The following is a 22,725-nucleotide window of genomic DNA, read 5'->3' as shown; positions in this document are numbered from 1 at the left end:
GTTCGAGGATTAAACACCGTATTTAAGGTGTGTAATACACGTACCTGTGTAGTATTATTACACAGTTTGGGGACTAAACACCGTATTAAGGTCTGTATCACATGTACCTGTGTAGTATTATTACACAGTTTGGGGACTAAACACCATATTTAGGTCTGTATCACATGTACCAGTTTAGTATTATTACACAGTTTGGAGACTAAACACCGTATTTAGGTTTGTATCACATGTACCTGTTTAGTATTATTACACAGCTTCGGGACTAAACACCGTATTAAGGTTTGTATCACATGTACCTGTGTAGTATTATTACACTTTGGGAACTAAACACCATATTTAGGTTTGTATCACATGTACCTGTTTAGTATTATTACACAGTTTGGGGACTAAACACCATATTTAGGTTTGTATCACATGTACCTGTGTAGTATTATTACATACCGTTTGGGGACTAAACACCATATTTAGGTTTGTATCACATATACCTGTGTAGTATTATTACATACCGTTTGGGGACTAAACACCATATTTAGGTTTGTATCACATGTACCTGTGTAGTATTATTACACAGTTTGGGGACAAAACACCATATTTAGGTTTGTATCACATATACCTGTGTAGTATTATTACATACCGTTTGGGGACTAAACACCATATTTAGGTTTGTATCACATGTACCTGTGTAGTATTATTACACAGTTTGGGGACTAAACACCGTATTTAGGTCTGTATCACATGTACCTGTGTAGTATTATTACATACCGTTTGGGGACTAAACACCATATTAAGGTTTGTATCACATGTACCTGTGTATTATTATTTCACAGTTTTGGGACTAAACACCATATTTAGGTCTGTATCACATGTACAGTATTATTACACAGTTTGGGGACTAAACACCGTATTTAGGTTTGTATCACATTTACCTGTGTAGTATTATTACACAGTTTGGGGACTAAACACCGTATATAGGTCTGTATCACATGTACAGTATTATTACACAGTTTGGGGACTAAACACGGTATTTAGGTCTGTATCACATGAACCTGTGTAGTATTATTACACAGTTTGTGGACTAAACACCGTATTTAGGTCTGTATCACATGTACCTGTGTAGTATTATTACACAGTTTGGGGACTAAACACCGTATTAAGGTTTGTATCACATGTACCTGTGTAGTATTATTACACAGTTTGGGGACTAAACACCGTATTTAGGTTTGTATCACATGTACCTGTGTAGTATTATTACACAGTTTGGGGTCTAAACACCATATTTAGGTTTGTATCACATGTACCTGTGTAGTATTATTACACAGTTTGGGGACTAAACACCGTATTTAGGTCTGTATCACATGTACCTGTGTAGTAGTATTATAACACAGTTTGGGGACTAAACACCATATTTAGGTTTGTATCACATGTACCTGTGTAGTATTATTACATACCGTTTGGGGACTAAACACCATATTTAAGGTCTGTATCACATGTACCTGTGTAGTATTATTACACAGTTTGGGGTCTAAACACCTCATTTAAGGTCTGTATCACATGCACCTGTGTAGTATTATAACACAGTTTGGGGACTAAACACGGTATTTAGGTCTGTATCACATGTACCTGTGTAGTATTATTACACAGTTTGGGGACTAAACACCGTATTTAGGTTTGTATCACATGTACCTGTGTAGTAGTATTATAACACAGTTTGGGAACTAAACACCATATTTAGGTTTGTATCACATGTACCTGTGTAGTATTATTACACAGTTTGGGGTCTAAACACCATATTTAGGTTTGTATCACATGTACCTGTGTAGTAGTATTATAACACAGTTTGGGGACTAAACACCATATTTAGGTTTGTATCACATGTACCTGTGTAGTATTATTACACAGTTTGGGGTCTAAACACTATATTTAGGTTTGTATCACATGTACCTGTGTAGTATTATTACACAGTTTGGGGACTAAACACCATATTTAGGTTTGTATCACCTGAACCTGTGTAGTATTATTACACAGTTTTGGGACTAAACACCATATTTAGGTCTGTATCACATGTACCTGTGTAGTAGTATTATAACACAGTTTGGGGACTAAACACCATATTTAGGTTTGTATCACATGTACCTGTGTAGTATTATAACACAGTTTGGGGTCTAAACACTATATTTAGGTTTGTATCACATGTACCTGTGTAGTATTATTACACAGTTTGGGAACTAAACACCATATTTAGGTTTGTATCACATGTACCTGTGTAGTATTATTACACAGTTTGGGGTCTAAACACCATATTTAGGTCTGTATCACATGTACAGTATTATTACACAGTTTGGGGACTAAACACCGTATTAAGGTCTGTATCACATGTACCTGTGTAGTATTATTACACAGTTTGGGGACTAAACGCCGTATTAAGGTCTGTATCACATGTACATGTGTAGTATTATTACACAGTTTTGGGACTAAACACCATATTTTGGTCTGTATCACATGTACCTTCGTAGTATTATTACACAGTTTGGGGACTAAACACCGTATTTAGGTTTGTATCACATGTACCTGTGTAGTATTATTACATAGTTTGGGGACTAAACACCATATTTAGGTTTGTATCACATGTACCTGTGTAGTATTATTACACAGTTTGGGGACTAAACACCGTATTTAGGTTTGTATCACATGTACCTGTGTAGTAGTATTATAACACAGTTTGGGAACTAAACACCATATTTAGGTTTGTATCACATGTACCTGTGTAGTATTATTACACAGTTTGGGGTCTAAACACCATATTTAGGTTTGTATCACATGTACCTGTGTAGTATTATTACACAGTTTGGGGTCTAAACACCATATTTAAGGTCTGTATCACATGTACCTGTGTAGTATTATTACACAGTTTGGGGTCTAAACACCTCATTTAAGGTCTGTATCACATGCACCTGTGTAGTATTATAACACAGTTTGGGGACTAAACACCATATTTAGGTCTGTATCACATGTACCTGTGTAGTATTATTACACAGTTTGGGGACTAAACACCGTATTTAGGTTAGTATCACATGCACCTGTGTAGTATTATTACACAGTTTGGGGACTAAACACCGTATTTAGGTTTGTATCACATGTACCTGTGTAGTATTATTACACAGTTTGGGGACTAAACACCGTATTAAGGTCTGTATCACATGTACCTGTGTAGTATTATTACACAGTTTGGGGACTAAACACCGTATTTAGGTCTGTATCACCTGAACCTGTGCAGTATTTTTATCAATCAATCGACCTTAGTTGCGATGTGTTTCTATCTCTCGCTCTTTCACAATTCTTAGCATTCTTTAATAAGAATATCTCTTGGATTTAAAAGCATATTTAGATTGAATATTTGTGTCATCAATCTATAACCTACAATTGTACTTTATGGTCAAAAACCGACACAATGATTTCGTTTCGATATTTATATAATTCAGCCAATAAATTTCCCTATTGCCTGATAAAGACACGTGAGAGCGGATATAGGTATGATAATTATGTACAACTTAAATATAGCTTCGACGGGCGCAGCATAGGTTCTAAAAACTGCATTTTTCGCACGATTTTCCAATAATGACTAACAGCTAATCATTTGATATTCTAACCAGCCCTCACCTTTTTTACATCCGTATTCTTCATGAGAACAATACTGTATGGCGACAATTTCTTTCAGGATGGAACTACAAGATGAGGTAGCAACAAACGAAACAAAAGCACGTAAAGCACGTGTATTAGAATATGACGTATCTGATTGGCCACCGCTGCCGATATCTCTGGCTGTTGCATTTCAGGTAGGTTAATTAATTTTATTTAATTAGCAGGTGTATTTATATACATATACAATATAATTGCACGAGGGATGATTGGTATGTTTGAGCCTCTTATTGAAGGAGGTACTCAAGGATGTTCTTTTTCAAGTCCTACTATTCTCTGACTATATAGGCCAGGGCTGTCACTCACGATTGTGGCTTTATATTGATTGAGCATCCGCTTTATTTTCCAAATCTTGCTCCATCAGACATTTATCTATTTCCGAAACCGAAAACAGCTACTTCAGGCACCCACTTTCACCTTTCACTCCAATGATGACGTCATACATGCAGTGAATGACTTTCTGAACAGCTAGAAAAGAAGAGTTATATTAAAGTGACATTGGGGAACACCGCTGGCAAAAGTGTATAGATACTGAAGAGAAATATGTTGAAAAATAATACAATATGTCCTGTAGAATTCAAATTCTTCAATAGTAAGCTCACAGCATATAAGTCAGCCCTCGTAAATACTGTTCGCTGAAAAAAGAGACTCATGTCAAAACATATCTGATTTAACGAACACTCGTAACAGATCATATATGTATTGAGAGTTTATCGCTAACATTTGCTGAATCTATTGGGACGAGATCTTTTCTAATTATTTATTCAATAATAATTCTTTGGAAAAATACCATAGCAACTTTGATTTTCAACGAAACCATTAATTATAGTATCATACAAACTATCGGCAGATATAAAATCTCGATACATCATATGTACAATGTAATATAAGGAATCTGACATGTGTGACTGGGGCATACACGATTTATCAATGTAGTTCACTTATTTAATATGTCTCGAGCTCAAACGTGTTACGTATAAAATTATCAAACAGACTGGGTGAGCTTGAATACTCATTTACATAATTTATTCATGACCCGGCCTAGTTCGGGATACCTGTTAGATGATATGCGATGTTAAACAATACATTTTATATTGTGTATTGTTTTTTTTTGTTAAAGCTGTATCATGGAGGTTATACATATATTTTTAAAGAGACAAAAAAAAAAAAAAAAAAAAAAAGGCATCAGGAGAAAAAATTAACACGACATAGAAATGTGACATACTTTTTGTGACATGTGTTAAGCCGATATTGAAAAACATTCAATAATATAAAATATCTCCAATAGTAATGCAGTTTATCTGTGTAATGTTGGGTGATATGGTGAGTTGGGGACATAAAAAGTTTCCCGAACGAAAATCAGCATATATCTTCAATACAAAAACAGTTAATGTAAGGTATACTCACCGAAACTTCAAACTTTTTTTTGTTGTGTTTGATTCTAATGATAAGAAACTCAGCGATTTTTTTTTATCGTTTTCTCGCAAAATAATCGATAGTCTTGCAAATTTAAAACAAAAAATGTAAATAAGTTAACATAAAAAAGGGAAAATAAAACAAAAATAAACGAAAGAAGGATTTAATAATCTGACATTCATACATGTATTACAAAAAAAAAAAAAAAAAAGTAAAACAAAACATTCCCACTTACTAAGCAACAACTGAAAGGTACGTACCGTACATATCACAAGCATGGCGACATAAGCATTCAGGTTTCAAAGAATAAATTGATATAACAAAAAAATAAAAAAGTAAGCATTGCTTCATATTAAAACAAATGAATAAATAAATAGATAAATAAATAATATGAAGACGTGTGAACAGCGAACATACATTTCCCCGGTTTATAGAGAATCCTACATGATTAACTTATTAAATACAATATTTCTTAAACAAGTTCATCTCTCTTCGTTACAAGTCACGAGCAAAGCATGACGAAATTCAAAAATCAGTTAACAAGCGAAAATTAAAACATTTCTTTTACCAAATAATTTATCGTTATGGAAATGAAAATGTTAAAACAAATAGTAATGTGTATGTAATGTAGGCGAATTAGACTTTGGCGTAAGTTAATTAATTTTGTTTGTTTTTCTCTACAATTATAGGTGAGCCGTAATAATGTTATTTTGGTTTCCTGAATTATGGTTGACCTCATAATGATATAGTCAGATTCTGAAGCTGCCAAAATCGGTAGAGGGCAGTAAGATTGATAATGCGCGAGGGCGCAGATATGAAGTCAGTTACTGATTCGCTATAAAATCAGAGAGGGGACTTAGATCTACAGTGGGCGAGGGCGGAGATATGTAATCAGTTACTAGTTCGCTATAAAACCATAGGGGGTGGTAAGATCTATAGTGGGCGAGGGCGGAGATATGTAATCAGTTACTAGTTCGCTATAAAACCATAGGGGGTAGTAAGATCTACACTGGGCGAGGGCGGAGATATGTAATCAGTTACTGGCTCACTATAAAACCATAGGGGGTAGTAAGATCTATAGTGGGCGAGGGCGGAGATATGTAATCAGTTACTGGCTCACTATAAAACCATAGGGGGTAGTAAGGTCTATAGTGGGCGAGGGCGGAGATATGTAATCAGTTACTGGCTCACTATAAAACCATAGGGGGTAGTAAGATCTACACTGGGCGAGGGCGGAGATATGTAATCAGTTACTGGCTCACTATAAAACCATAGGGGGTAGTAAGATCTATAGTGGGCGAGGGGGGTGATATGTAGTCAGTAACCGATTCACTATAAAACCATAGGGGGTAGTAAGATCTATAATGCGCGAGGGCGCAGATATGTAATCAGTAACCGATTCACTATAAAACCATAGGGGGTAGTAAGATCTACAGTGGGCGAGGGCGGAGATATGTAATCAGTTACTGGCTCACTATAAAACCATAGGGGGTAGTAAGATCTATAGTGGGCGAGGGCGGAGATATGTAATCAGTTACTAGTTCGCTATAAATCCATAGAGGGCAATAAGATCTAGACTGGGCGAGGGCGGAGATATGTAATCAGTTACTAGTTCACTATCCATAGGGGGTAGTAAGATCTACAGTGGGCGAGGGCGGAGATATATAATCAGCTACTAGTTCGCTATAAAACCATAGAGGACAGTAGGATTAATAGTGGTGGACACCCATTTTATACTTGTTTTATTAAATATTTACTAAAACACACTAACAATCACTAAAATGTCGACTTTCATGTTGGTCTAGAAGTCACCATGTATATCGTTAGTCAGTGTTGACATCTGAATGACGTAGAAGCTTGATAGGGTAGGACTAAATTCTAAACATCACAGGTGTTCAATAGTTCGCACGTGACCATGCAATATTTATTTTACCCGTGCTATAGCATATAGTAATCCTATGGGTGTTTGGGCACGAGCGAATGTTCGTCGCCAGCTAACAGAACACAAAATATTGACCGGTCAACAGTAGAAAAAACTTAATTCACATTAACAATGATATCATACAATAAAGTGTGAAATTATACAATGAAGTGTGAAATCATACAATCAAGTGTGAAATCATACAATCACGTGTGAAATTATACAATCAAGTGTGAAATTATACAATCAAGCGTGAAATCATACAATCAAGTGTGAAATTATACAATCAATTCAACAATTAAGTGTGAAATCATACAATCAAGTGTGAAATTATACAATCAAGCGTGAAATCATACAATCAAGTGTGAAATTATACAATCAAGTGTGAAATTATACAATCAAGTGTGAAATTATACAATCAAGCGTGAAATCATACAATCAAGTGTGAAATTATACAATCAAGCGTGAAATCATACAATCAGGTGTGGAATTATACAATCAAGCGTGAAATCATACAATCAATTCAACAATTAAGTGTCAAATCATACAATCAAGTGTGAAATTATACAATCAATTTTGAAATTATACAATCAAGCGTGAAATCATACAATCACGTGTGAAATCATACAATTAAGTGTGAAATCATACAATTAAGTGTGAAATTATACAATCAAACGTGAAATCATACAATTAAGTGTGAAATCATACAATGAAGTGTGAAATCATACAATCAAGTGTGAAATTATACAAACAATTTTGAAATCATACAATCAAGTGTGAAATTATACAATCAAGCGTGAAATTATACAATCAAGCGTGAAATCATACAATTAAGTTTGAAATCATACAATCACGTGTGAAATGATACAATCAAATGTGAAATCATTAAATCAAATCAACAATCAAATTTGAAATCATACAATTAAGTGTGAAATTATACAATCAAGCGTGAAATCATACAATCAAGCGTGAAATCATACAATCAAGTGTGAAATCATACAATTAAGTGTGAAATCATACAATTAAGTGTGAAATTATACAATCAAGCGTGAAATCATACAATTAAGTGTGAAATAATACAATCAAGCGTGAAATTATACAATCAAGTGTGAAATCATACAATTAAGTGTGAAATCATACAATTAAGTGTGAAATCATACAATTAAGTGTGAAATCATACAACCAAATGTGAAATCATACAATCGTGAAATCATACAATCAAGCGTGAAATCATACAATTAAGTGTGAAATAATACACTCAAGTGTGAAATGATACAATCAGGCGTGAAATGATACAATCAAGCGTGAACCCATACAATCAAGTGTGAAATCATACAATCAAGCGTGAAATCATACAATCAAGCGTGAAATCATACATTCAAGTGTGAAATCATACAATCACGTGTGAAATCATACAATCACGTGTGAAATCATACATTCAAGTGTGAAATAATACAATCAGGCGTGAAATGATACAATCAGGCGTGAAATGATACAATCAGGCGTGAAATGATACAATCAGGCGTGAAATCATACAATTAAGTGTGAAATCAAACAATCAAATGTATAATCATATAGAGGAAAGTTAGAAAGAGTTTTGTCAAATCCCAATGGATAACATCAATTTGCTGCTTCTGTCCTTAGACGATTTACCAATGTACTATTCGAAAGCAAAATAGAAATATTGAAGAGTTGAGTGTGTAATTTTTTTTATCAACCTGCTGTACAGTCATGTACTAATACATATAAAACCAATATGATATCGCGATGATAAAATACTTAACAGTTGGGATAGGGCGTTAAACTGTAGAATTTTTTACTTTATGTTTTTTCGGCATAGCCGTCTAATTTTGTTTTGTCTGTATCGGGCTGTCGTTATGATGACGTGTGATTTGTTTTACAGCATGTGATAATCTGTATCGGGGCTGCCGTTATGATGACGTGTGATTTGTGTTACAGCATGTGATGATCTGTATCGGGGCTGTCGTTATGATGACTTGTGATTTGTGTTACAGCATGTGATAATCTGTATCGGGGCTGCCGTTATGATGACGTGTGATTTGTGTTACAGCATGTGATAATCTGTATCGGGGCTGCCGTTATGATGACGTGTGATTTGTGTTACAGCATGTGATAATCTGTATCGGGGCTGCCGTTATGATGACGTGTGATTTGTGTTACAGCATGTGATGATCTGTATCGGGGCTGTCGTTACCATGACGTGTGATTTGTGTTACAGCATTTGCTTGTCTGTATCGGGGCTGTCGTTACCATGACGTGTGATTTGTATTACAGCATGTGATGATCTGTATCTGGGCTGTCGTTACCATGACGTGTGATTTGTGTTACAGCATGGGATGATCTGTATCGGGGCTGTCGTTACCATGACGTGTGATTTGTGTTACAGCATTTGATTGTCTGTATCGGGGCTGTCGTTACCATGACGTGTGATTTGTGTTACAGCATTTGATTGTCTGTATCGGGGCTGTCGTTACCATGACGTACATGATTTCCGATGTTGTCTGCATATCGCCTAATGATCCCATTCGTTCGAAAATCTTCTGTTCATCGTTATTTATGGTCGGCATAGCAACAATGACTCAAACTTTGATAGGGATAAGGTGAGTAGCTAAGGACGGGGTTGTTGGAAATAAGGTAGGTTACTTAGGGCGGAATGGTTAGGTATACGATGTTGATGAAGGAAGAGCGTGTTATATACGCATGATACGTCGCTAAGAACTAGGTTGTTAGGTATAAGGTAGAAACAAAATACGGACGGTGATATTTGGTTATTGATAAGTGATTAAGGGCGAGATTTAAAGTATATGGTAATCAATAAATAACGTATTATGGTATATGTGTAGGGTTCTTCGCAATGGAAGGGGGTTGTTATGTATAAGGTATGAAGCTTATCAAGCACTTTGGTGTCGGGTATAAGGTAAGAGACGAAGGGCGGACATGTTGTTTATGTAAGGTACGTAACTCTTGGTTTCGTATGATCTGACGATCAATATTGCGAAATGAAAAAAAATATATAGAATGTGTCCTAACAAGGCCGTATGGATCAATTACAAACAAATTTTCAAATGTTTGTTGAATATATATCTGTGCTCGTATGTAATAACACTAATGATTTCACTATCTACTTAGGTGTATACAGATATAGATACATAAGTATATTCATCTCCGTTTTCCCAAATTCACTTTAAAGGTAAATATCCCAGGACAGGGTATAACAAAAGTTAACAACAGTTGACATCTTTCTAACAATAAAGACATATGCTTATCGGAAACTTTAGTGTCGGTGTTATATAATCCGTCGAACATGTATGTTTCTGAAACAAACACACTGGGTGTTAGGAGTTTAAAATAAAATAAATGCGTTGTAAACATTTGTTTTACTGTTTAGGCTTCCAGTCTTCCAAGGACCATCTTTTACATTTCTTCCTCCACTCCTAGCGATGAAAACCAGTGGAGCGTGGGTATGCCCACCACACAATGCAGGTATTTTGCGAAATAGGTCGTTATCGCGAACTTCGAACAATTCTTTCAAGTTGGTACTAGTATACTGCAGAAGAAAAACAATCATTGATTATCCTAACAATACGAAAAAAATAAGTTCATTAAACATCAACGATGAAAGCAGTGTATGTTTTGTCAATGTAATGTTTTGAACTAAAAATAATCTCGATCAACACGACTCTTGTTGAGACATGCTTTTGGACGGTTATTTAAAGCATCTGGTTGAACGAAATTAAGATTTAGAGTTGACCAAGTGGTAAGAACTGTTTTGGGATTTGCGATTTTTAAATTATTTTATAAACACTGACTAAGATATAATTTCTGCGAGAAAATTCTAACACTTCATTCACTTGAATTTAATGTACCAAACAGAATATCAACAATTATCAATATTAAAGGATGGTAATAGCATGAAGATTGTAATTTTGTTGTTTACAAAAACAGGTTGTACTTGTTTTAAATAATCACACATACTCTTTCTTGGTGGTAAATGATTATTAATTACTATTAAGTATTGATTATCAGGTTGAAATTGTATCGTAAAATTAAAACTTTTCACGTGAAGTCTCATATTGTACTCGGTATTAATCCAAAGTCCTTATTTTATCGACAGAATTGGCTCAAAATATAACGTCGAACATTTCTACAGATCTAATCCACTACGTAGACGAGGAAACGAAATACACCAGGCTCAATGAAGTAAGTTTGTTTTGTGATTCTATAAATAGGTTAATTTTCGCGAAGTATTATATTCCAATCGACTACTTAAACGGAATGATACACCGCTATTTCCACCAACAACATAGAACCAGCGGATTTGGTCATATCCGTGAATGGTGTAATATTCAGTGTGAACGAAATTTATACCTTCTGTTCATTATAAATGATGAAATAAATTAGTTCTTAATTAAATATTGACTGAGTAATTATTTCATTTAGTTTATTATAAATAATTAAATAAATTAGTTCTTAATTAAATATTAACCTGAGTAATTATTTCATTTAGTTTATTATAAATGATAAATAAATTAGTTCTTAATTAAATATTAACCCAGTAATTATTTCATTTAGTTTATTATAAATGAAATAAATTAGTTCTTAATTAACTATTAACTGAGTAATTATTTCATTAATTATTTAATTAATTGATTAATGCATTCATTCATTAATACATTCATTTATTCATTCTTTCATCCATTCATATATTCATTCAATCATTCATTTTTATATTCATTCATTCATTCATTCATTCATTCATTCATTCATACCCTAATTTTGTTGATGTTCTTTCATGCATCTATTAGATTTTATCTCCATTGTTCTTATCATAATATATAGTTACAGGGAAGTTTGCTTTTGGCTTCAAGCGTAGAGGTCCTGTTAGGAGCAACAGGCGCTGTCGGAATACTTCAAAGAGTAATTGGACCAATCACAATCTCCATTACAGTCTTCCTCTTGGGTTACTCCCTATATCCCGTGTCCATATATTACAGCAACAGCTATTGGCCAATTGCAATTATGTAAGTATATATGAAACTTATAATCACAACGTCATTGACATACATTTACATTTTGGTGTCAAAGCCACGATATATAGTAGGTAAAAATATTTGCAGTCTAGGTTAGCATAATTGACACCCAAAACGTGACATCAATCCATACCGCGCTTGGATCTATTCACCCACTGGAACTACTTGTAACTCTACGTAAACAATCATGGCTCTATGAAAAAAGCCTAGGACTACGTCGTTTTTCATGTTAATTAAAAAGTATCAAAAATAAATTTTATACAATATTGTTACAAAAACACTATTAAGAACAGACTGTGTTTTTCGTTTTATTTCAGTGCACTTTTTTTGTTTGCCAATCTGCACATTACAAATGAATTTTGAAAAAATGGGCTGTTCTATTTTTCGAACCCCATTTACGAAGTCAAATGTCAAATGCATATTGGCATTTTTATGCTAACTTCAGTTCAATTTTCAAAAATAATAAAAAAAAAAAAAATTATGTCGAGATTGTAAATATAAGCATTAAACTGTCTTTTTTGTGTCTATGGTCGATATAGATTGCAGAGCTTTGCTAACAATTGTGTCATATTGTGTTAACGAACAATATGACGTTTGTTTGCAAAGCTCTGGCATCTATATCTACCATGGACACACGCAAGACACGTTTATCCTTAAATAACTCATAATCGGAATTTCCCCGGGAACTTGTTATTGCATGAAACACAAAAAAAGTAAGTTATATAAGTAATTTAGCTCGATAGGTCGTAAATTATAGAAAAAACGGAAATATTCGATACTTACTGAATGTGGTTATTTTACAGGAGTGCCATCCTTGTGATGGTGTTTGGTATTTATCTGGCGCACATCAAAGTCACACTACCCAGATGTTTCAGGCGATCTAAGAAAAAGAGGGACACGGCGACCAATGGCTATTCCATATTCAATGTGTTTGCGGTAGTGTTAGATGCTATTTTTAATAATTCTATATTTTACATGATAAAATCAATTTTACATACTTTGCAGTCAGACGGTTATTTAGTCATATTTTTATCTTCTATCAATATAATTTAATGGTAAAATGAAATGATTTTAGGGCCTGGGGTCACAAAACGCTGTCAGTAGATGTAAAAATACGAAAATTAACAAAATAAACAATAATAACAAGCCTTAATTGTCGTCTTTTTTTTACTTTTCGCCCGTAACAGACGAAAATTAGAGTTTGTTAAAAGACAATATTAATAAACCCAAAAAGACGAGAATAAAAGTCGCTAATTTGCGTGCAATTATTTCGTCTTTTCGTGTATGATGTTTCGTTTTTTCGCCCCGAAAAGACAAAATCAAGGTTTGTTAAGTTCTTTTTTGAGGGGAGAAAATTTGAAATAACGAAACGGCACAAAGCAGCAACCATGAACACAGTATTACGTGCATTCTTTATAGCAATGTACCTCTGTTGATTCAATGATTTTTTTAGTTTAAATTGGCGCCTTATTTTAATTACAGATACCAATCAGTATCCTACTGACCTGGACTATGTGCTTTGTGTTAACACGCCTTGAAGTTTTCCCAGTAGATCCAACGGAAGCAGCGTATCGGGCGAGGACAGACACAAGGACCGGCCTTATAAGGTCGACACCCTGGTTTTATTGGCCATACCCCGGTAATACCAGCTTTATCTTTATCTATGGGGTTGGGGAGGCAAACTTGAACAGGAAACATAGTGTATTCTTTAACTAGCTTCCTTACTTAAACGTCTGGGCCAAGTAATATGAAAAGAGGAAGATCTGAATGAATTTTGATTACAACTGGAATTGTTTACATAGGGCAAATGTGACGAAATGTTATATAAAAATAAGATGTATGGTTCTCATTTCGGCCATAAAACAAGAGTTTAAGTCCTATGGGGAAAATAGTGTTTCTCTTTTAAATCACTACTTTTCCTGAACAACTTCATTGGTTTTAACTAATTCGGGTCGGAATAGTTTTGGTCTTAGGTAGCACACCACAGTAAGACAGCCTGACCATGGGCAATTTTTTGTTAAGCAAATAACTCCTGTATTATGAAATGCATCAAAAATGAAAAAAATAAATGTACACTATAATTGGTATATTCAGTATGAAGAAGTAAATACAGGCTTCACATTTATTAAAACAAAATTTAATAAATTGGTTCCGGATTTTAAATATCCGGATTTTCCGAACGTGTGTTTACACAGGAAATTTAGTTTTGCCTACAGCTAAAAAATGGAAGCCCACAGGAAAAGTAAGATAGCGGAAAAAACTTAATTTACAACATATGTCCAAACAAGATTAATTCTGTCTTTGGGATAGAGATGTTTAATTTTAAATAGGTTTCAGAAAAAAAATTGTGTAGAGAATTGTGCCATTTTGGGTCAAATATCATAATATTTTTCAATTTTTGAGAATTTTTTAAGCTGTTACCATGGTATTCACAACTCTAAAACTCATAGAAAATGTCAGTTTACTTATCCTTCAGAGCTCTATTAAAATTGCAAATGTTGTAGAGATTTCAAATATATATACTTTATTAGAGGTTATATGTAAGGATAACTGGCAATGTTAACATATCTAAAACATGTGCCATATTTTTCAGAATTTGGCATTTTTACTGTACACTGCTACCTTAGTAAATTCAATGCACATATGAAGAGTGTTGTTTTCAACGAGGTAGAAATAAGGAAAATATTATTTTTCAAATTTATCATCTTTAAAAATGGCATATTTGGTCAACATTTGGTTTGAACCATTGTAAACAACACAAAAGATAAGACAATATTTACAATATAATGTAACATTGATTGACGTCATGACTCCTCAGAGGAATCCTCAGACATCCTTGGTTCTTCTTATCTTTCGATGCCGACATTAGGTTTTTATATAGAATTGTTTAGGGTATGTTTTATGTATCAAACAGGCCAGTTTGGAGCACCAAAATTCAACATAGGACTTTTTATTGCATTCATTTCGGTGAGCATCGCTTCCGCCATGGAATCCATAGGGGATTATTTAGCTACTGGCAAAACGTGTGACGCACTTCCTGTTCCGGCACACGCAGTAAATCGTGGAATTTTGATTGAAGGATTAATGAGTGTACTTTCGGCAATCTTCGGTACAGGTCATGCCACCACGTCATATACGATAGGAGCTTCCATTGCGGCTCTTACAAAGGTAGGATTTGTTTTGCTGTTGATGTATTTTATATTCAAGTTAATACAGTTATGTTCAATATTACTATCATAACCAAATGCACTTTGCATGTATATCTTTTTAAACTTTACCTAATGGAAACACCTGGCTCTCTTTATCAATAAGGAACACTGGGTTTTCACCATGACTTAAGACACTTACGGGTATCAAGTAAAGCTAAACTATATCATTTTATTATCCTATCGAATGTAAGCATTCCGCGGAATCGAACTACCACTACATATTGATATTTGAATTTGAGCTCCATGAAGCTACAAAATGTAACTCTGAAATGCAAATTATTGTCTATGAAGACACATTTGATATATGTAACGACACAAATAAAATACCGCTTTATTCTACATAGGACTTATTGCTGTAAAGGTACATGTATTTGATGGAAAAAAATGGCACATATATCTAAACGTAAAATCTGAAAAGCTATTGATCATCATTGATCAGAAACATGTTCCTTGTCTTTAGGTAGGCAGTCGATATGCAGTATTTTTATCCGGGGTCATAGCAATCATTCTCGCAGTGTTTGTTAAGTTCGGAGCAGTTATGTCATCGATGCCTGATCCAATCATTGGCGGGATATCTTTAGTTTCCACGGGTAAGTTTTGCCATGTTCAATTATTACTTTATCTATTAATCATTACCGCGGTGGCGGAGTGGTAAAGGAGTCCTGGCACTTTATCACTTACCCTCCACCTCTGGGTTGCGAGTTCGAATCCCACACGGGGCAGTTGCCTGGTACTGACCGTAAGGCCGGTGGGTTTTCTCAGGGTACCCCGGCTTTCCTCCACCTCTAAAACATGGCACGTCCTTAAGTGACCCTGGCTGTCAATTGGACGTCAAACAGAGCAAACAGATAAACTCCAAAGGATACATAACAAAACGACAGATAAATAATATAAAGTAGACAACAGACAAAGTCATGTATGATATCTTTTTTTATATTGATTCTTATTGATTAGTCATATTAAAGCAAAATGCCAACGCAAATATTACTTACTGCGGAAACTAATTAAGGTATAAATATTCAAATATGATCTGACTGTGTGCTATTTACGTAAATGCCTCTCTTTAAGAGCCACACAATCTGGCCACTCCTACTTTCCTTCGGTAAATCACACTAAGAACCATCACCATACAGTTCCGTTCATGTACAATGGCTATTTTATAACGTCTTGCGATTTCAGCTTTTAATCATGTCCTTTACCTCGTCTCAGTCTCTTCTGTTTTCATGTTGATCATGTTTTTCAAAGCATCAGCTCCTTTTTAGTAAACTGTTTACTGTGACCATCCTTTAACATAGGCGTTCTTTATCAATATCATCACCAATACCATCTTTTTCAGATATGGTGATTGGACTATTAATATATGTTTTGTTTTCGGACAATAACTCAAGTTAAAGCGGCACAATCAGAATCCATCTTAAGGAACAGTTTCATTTAATATAATGTTTAGGATTTCTTTTGGGGTCAGAATGTTAATGCAATGAGAGATAAATATTGCTAAGAGAACCATTACTGACTTAGTCGAGATGGTGTATAACAAAGCCATCACTCTCTATTTATCTATTGTTTAGAGAACCATTACTAACTTAGTTGATATGATTGATAACAAAGCTATCACTTTCTTTTTATCTATTGTCAAGAGAACAATTACTGACTTAGTCGAAATGATGTACAAACATAGTTATTATTCTTTGTTTGTATATTTTATGCAAACATGCCACTATTTGTATGTCCATTGTTTGATGAATTTAGTTTCATATATATTAAACATGTTTTATGTGAGCCAGGAATCGTGATGGGATTAGGAATATCTTCTCTACAGACCGTAGACATGGCATCCTCTCGGAATATCTCGGTGGTCGGCATGTCGATTTTCGTACCTATAATTTGTTCCGAAACGCTTCACAGATATCCTGACATGATAAATACGGGTAGGTATACATCCGTGTCAATTCCCCAAGTTATATTTTATACTGACAGTCATTAACATAACCGATATTGTTCCTGTGTAAACTACCATAGTGTAAACTATCATAGTGTAAACTAACATAGTGTAAACTAACATAGTGTAAACTGTCATAGTGTAAACTATCATAGTGTAAACTGTCATAGTGTTAACTATTATAGTGTAAACTACCATAGTGTAAACTATCATATTGTTAACTGCCACAGTGTAAACTGTCATAGTGTAAAATATCATAGTGTAAACTGTCATAGTGTAAACTACCATAGTGTAAACTGTCATAGTGTAAACTACCATAGTGTAAACTACCATAGTGTAAACTGACATAGTGTAAACTGTCATAGTGTAAACTATCATAGTGTAAACTGTCATAGTGTTAACTATTATAGTGTAAACTACCATAGTGTAAAATATCATATTGTTAACTGCCACAGTGTAAACTGTCATAGTGTAAACTAACATAGTGTAAACTAACATAGTGTAAACTGTCATAGTGTAAACTATCATAGTGTAAACTGTCATAGTGTAAACTGTCATAGTGTAAACTATCATAGTGTAAACTGTCATAGTGTAAATTGTCTTAGTGTAAACTCGCATAGTGTAAACTATCATAGTGTAAATTTCTATAGTGTAAACTGTCATAGTGTAAACTGTCATAGTGTAAACTGTCATAGTGTAAACTACCATAGTGTAAACTATCATAGTGTAAACTATTATAGTGTAAACTACCATAGTGTAAACTGTCATAGTGTAAACTACCATAGTGTAAACTGTCATAGTGTAAACTGTCATAGTGTAAATTGTCATAGTGTAAACAGTCATAGTGTAAACTATCATAGTGTAAACTGTCATAGTGTAAATTGTCATAGTGTAAACTACCATAGTGTAAACTGTCATAGTTTAAACTACCATAGTGTAAACTACCATAGTGTAAACTGACATAGTGTAAACTGTCATAGTGTAAACTATCATAGTGTAAACTGTCATAGTGTAAACTACCATAGTGTAAACTGTCATAGTGTAAACTACCATAGTGTAAACTACCATAGTGTAAACTGACATAGTGTAAAATGTCATAGTGTAAACTATCATAGTGTAAACTGTCATAGTGTAAACTATCATAGTGTAAACTGTCATAGTGTAAACTGTCATAGTGTAAACTGACATAGTGTAAACTATCATAGTGTAAACTGTCATAGTGTAAACTGACATAGTGTAAACTACTATAGTGTAAACTACCATAGTGCAAACTACCATAGTGTAAACTACAATAGACTTTGCACCACCTGACTATCACTTTAGTTCATAGCCTTATACAGTGTTATACATTGATTTTAATTTCGTCATTTTAGGCTACTCTGAGGTCGACAAGGTGATAGAAATCGTAATCGGGTTCCCTATGATTTTAGGGACGTTTATTGCTCTTACGATGGACAATACAGTCAAAGGTAGGTAACTCATACTTATGCTTTGTTTACGTTATATCACAATCTCTTCTTTTCTTTACCTTTTTTATTCAATCTTAAAAAGGTGACCTCCAAACACAATTTATCTCCTAGAGTCGATCTCTGTTATACCGTAATGTATTATCCCAGCCGATTGTGGTTGTGTAACACGGCGGCGGTATAACAAGTGTTCAGGTCGAGTCATAATAGGACTACAATGAGTATATATGCATATTTATAATCGAGATGATGTAAACAAATAAGTTATTCTGAGATTATTGTTTGATGAATCATGTTTCAAAACGATTAAACATGTATACATATATGCATCTGAATAAATAGACTGCGTTTCACGCACATCGTTGATTTATATTATCTTAATTTGTTCATGACTATTAGTTATAACTTATGATCATAAATTATATCTGAAACAAAACTATTTTGTAAAATATCTAAAGAGCAGAGCAACGGTACCGCAACTAAAATAAAAAACCTCAGATGTGTCTATAAATATAACAGTGAAGAGTTCCACATTGATAAAAATGGCGGAATATAATCACGCTGAACAGTCTGTTATTGTATCGGGATACTCCAGCGATGATTGGATAAATGATTAGTAATAAATGATTATCTCTTTTGGGAATATTTCGGACTTTGGACTGCTTATACTTCAAATTTACAGTTTCTATCTAATGTAGTTTACTCTGACATATCCTAGTAACAAGTGAGTTGCTGTGTATACCCGGGGTAAGGCTCCCACTTACGGTGACACAATTGTTCAATAGCGTTATTTGAAAAGAGATGACGGATGGCGATGTACAGGGAATGGCGTTATAAACAGGGTTTATATATAGTGAGGGGAAATGTGGGGCGGTATACCGGGGGACGACTGGATCTTTCATCCGACATTGGTTCAAAACAAATCATCTTTTAATATAGTGTTGTAGAACCATATTCGGGGGTGATCTGGGAAGAACATCATATATTAAAGTTGTTACCACCTCAATATTTCATAGGGGAATCTTGAAAATTAAAGAAAATATAATTGCTCAGGTAGTGTAGCGCAATCTGTAATGCATCTAACATTTATAACACATTTTTATTACTAGAACAGATAATGTGTCACATAAGAAGTATATTCATTTCTGTAATAGTTGAGTCAGAAGAATACAACCTTTAAGTAGCAGGCCTAAGATTCCCTTCGCCACTACTTTCGTATGCTACGATCGCAATTCGATTGGGAACAAATATTGCGTATATAACCATACTGCCAGTTAGTCTCGAGATTATTGCGTGTACCAGTGAAAGCATTACCTAATCATATATTTTCATTACAGTATTACCATTGAAATATCGAATATTATTCATTCTATAAAGTTAAATTGTTCACAAGTAAAAAATTTCACCTTTTTTTTTTTTTTTTTTAGATATTTTTAACATGTGTCCATATCGATAGCATATCTGACAATCGCTTAACCTATTTATTTTCAAATCACTCGTAACTTTTTCGGCCACACCCATTAAGACTAACAATGTATACAGCATAACGAACAATGCCTTCAGTAATTCGGGGTGATATTTTGATATGAATAAAAATATTATTCTCGCGTGTGAAAAAATATGTCATTACTGAAGTTACTGTTAGATATTTAGTTGATTACAATTTCAACAATGCATATGCAATAGAAAGAAAAATAACTCGCATACTTTCAATCAAAATCATCATTTGTTTACAAATATTTTTATAATGCATGACGCTGTCAAAGTTTCACTAATGAAAAAAATCACATTTTCTGATTTGACAAATCAAATCTTACAAACGTCAATGGGACAACTTTAATGCTGCCCCGTTAGATTTTGTTATCACATGTAATTAACAGAATATCTAACAGTGCCTTCAGTAATACCAAATATATTTCACACGTGTCGATAACATTTTGATACATATCAGAATATTACCCCCCCTCATGATATATATTTGATATTGTCGAAGGGACTGTTAGATATCCTCTACATATTGTTAGTCTTATTTAGTAGAGATTTGTAAATACATCGATATGAACAACCTCAGAAAAGTTATTTTTGGAGATATATAAGTAAATAGAGATATACGAATTTCAACGTGGCGTATATGGTCACGCGACACTTTGGGATGTTAAAATCAACAGATATTACCACCGAACAATAATACATGTGCAATAGAAACATAAAAAAAAAAAAAAAAAAAATACTTTCTATCATTATAAGTATTTGTTAACAAATAATTTTATTTTTCTATATTGGATGACACTGTCAAAGTATACTGGAATCATAATGTCTATGAATCTATCCAATAGGTACGCGGCATTCTAGAGGTCTGTTAATAGTGACGAGAGACGTCGCCATCGATGTAGATGAAAACGAGGTCAACTCCTCATGTACCGGAAATGACGTAACAAGAAACCATTTGTATGATATACCATATTTGGACATCTTTTGTAAACGCAGATGCAATGCATTTCGACGCCTTCCATTTATTCAGAACTGAGTTCCCTTTGATAAATAGCAATAGTAAGTAACAGAGTATACAAGGCTGTTGATTGACACCTAGCTACATTATCTACGATCTACACAGATTGAGTGAAGCAAGGCGAGTATGGTGGTCATGAGTTCCAATACTGGCGATCATGAGAGAACATCATTATATATTGCTATTAAAACATACACAAAATAGTACCCCAACATAATATTATTATTATATCGTATTATCACCAAGGAAAGAAAACCGACAGAAAGATGCATATTGAATAAAATGTTATATGATTTCTTGTTATTTTGTTATAGATGTAGCAGATTTGAAATTTCTAAAATAACAATTATAACAAAGCACTCAAAATACGATCGGTCGTTTCAAAGCGCTCAAAAAAAAAAAAAAATGTCAACAAAACATAATAAGTATGCTAACCCGTGGATTATGTATCTGAAAAAAAAATGCTAAAACAACGAAATGATAGCAAACTGTTTGCCAAATGATATGCTTGGTCATGAATTGTTATTTATATATTGCATATGTGAACATATAGTTTCTAGTGTACAATTCTTCATTGTTTTTTTTGTTCTGATCAGTGTAGCCATAATGCGTTTACAGAGTTGGAATATACGTGGTGTTATGTATGGAACGCATTATTTATGTAAATCTCTTAATAAATCTGATATTAGCTTTATAGCAGAGCATTGGTTAATGCTCGAACAATTAAATTTCCTTAATAGTATTGACAATAACTTCAAACATATTGGAAGGTCTGATGAGAGACTAGCGACAGAACCTGAAAATAGGAAAGGTCGTCGGTTTGGAGGTGCTGCTATGTTATGGCGTAAAACTCCTAAAGTCACGCCCTTACTACAAGATGGTAACGATAGAATACTAGGGGTATATGTAGATGTTGGAAATATGCCTTATTATATAATAGGTATCCTTATGCCGTCCACTAACTTACCGTTAAATAATTACAAAGATACCATGCAGTGTTTATGTGACATGCATGATTAATATGTAGAGAGTGGAACAGCTATAGTTATGGGCAAATTTAATACCCACTTATCCAAAGAGTTTGGTAGTAAGAACAGTGTTGAAGCTAACGAGAGAGGACGAATTCTCCAACAGTTTATACAAGATCGGTATTTAGTATCGCTTATTCGCAAAACTGGTAAAATGGACCTAATTACATCTCGGGTGATGACGGTAGGGTGTCTATGATTGATCATATATTGATGCTATCTTCTAAACTTGATCTTGTCGAATCTTGTTGTATATGTGATGATCATTTTCTTAACGTATCCGATCATCGACCCATACAACTTACGTTGCACGTTATACGTAGTAAGTGTCGACCTATTACTCCTACTTACTCTGTTAACTGGAAGAATGTCACAGAGTTAGATATAAGTAACTATAAACAAGCAATTGACACAATGATTAAAAATAATTGTTCATGGTCTAATAACGTAGGAACCATAGTTGATTTGCTTTCCACTGCAGCGAAAAGGA

General features: G+C 34.0%; 1 protein-coding gene across 2 annotated transcripts; it reads left to right on the top strand.

The window, feature by feature from the left end:
• On the top strand, positions 1 to 21,574 carry LOC117315945 (solute carrier family 23 member 2-like). Of its 2 annotated transcripts, XM_033870377.1 has the most exons (13): positions 1 to 90; positions 3,716 to 3,833; positions 9,497 to 9,654; positions 10,443 to 10,537; positions 11,169 to 11,254; positions 11,894 to 12,075; positions 12,888 to 13,020; positions 13,567 to 13,723; positions 14,999 to 15,252; positions 15,754 to 15,883; positions 17,078 to 17,221; positions 18,606 to 18,701; positions 21,035 to 21,574. In XM_033870377.1, the coding sequence occupies exons 2-13, from the start codon at positions 3,717 to 3,719 to the stop codon at positions 21,223 to 21,225; spliced, it is 1,743 nt and encodes a 580-aa protein (XP_033726268.1). In that variant the 5' UTR covers positions 1 to 90; position 3,716; the 3' UTR covers positions 21,226 to 21,574. The 2 variants fall into 2 exon arrangements, with proteins under 2 accessions (XP_033726268.1, XP_033726270.1); XM_033870379.1 differs by lacking the exon at positions 9,497 to 9,654 and having other exon boundaries at positions 21,035 to 21,573.
• The last annotated feature ends 1,151 nt before the right edge of the window (positions 21,575 to 22,725 follow it).

The sequence above is a fragment of the Pecten maximus genome, chromosome 17 (genome assembly GCF_902652985.1).
Source record: "Pecten maximus chromosome 17, xPecMax1.1, whole genome shotgun sequence".
Lineage (NCBI taxonomy): Eukaryota > Metazoa > Mollusca > Bivalvia > Pectinida > Pectinidae > Pecten > Pecten maximus.
The sequence above is the reverse complement of the archived record's forward strand: the minus strand, read 5'-3'. Positions and strand labels throughout refer to the sequence as shown.

Coding starts and splice junctions, on each gene's coding strand:
- LOC117315945 (XM_033870377.1), top strand. CDS start 3,717: ATGGAACTACAAGATGAGGTAGCAACAAACGAAACAAAAGCACGTAAA. Junction 3,834..9,496: donor CTCTGGCTGTTGCATTTCAG/GTAGGTTAATTA, acceptor TTTGTGTTACAG/CATTTGATTGTCTGTATCGG. Junction 15,884..17,077: donor GATATCTTTAGTTTCCACGG/GTAAGTTTTGCC, acceptor TATGTGAGCCAG/GAATCGTGATGGGATTAGGA.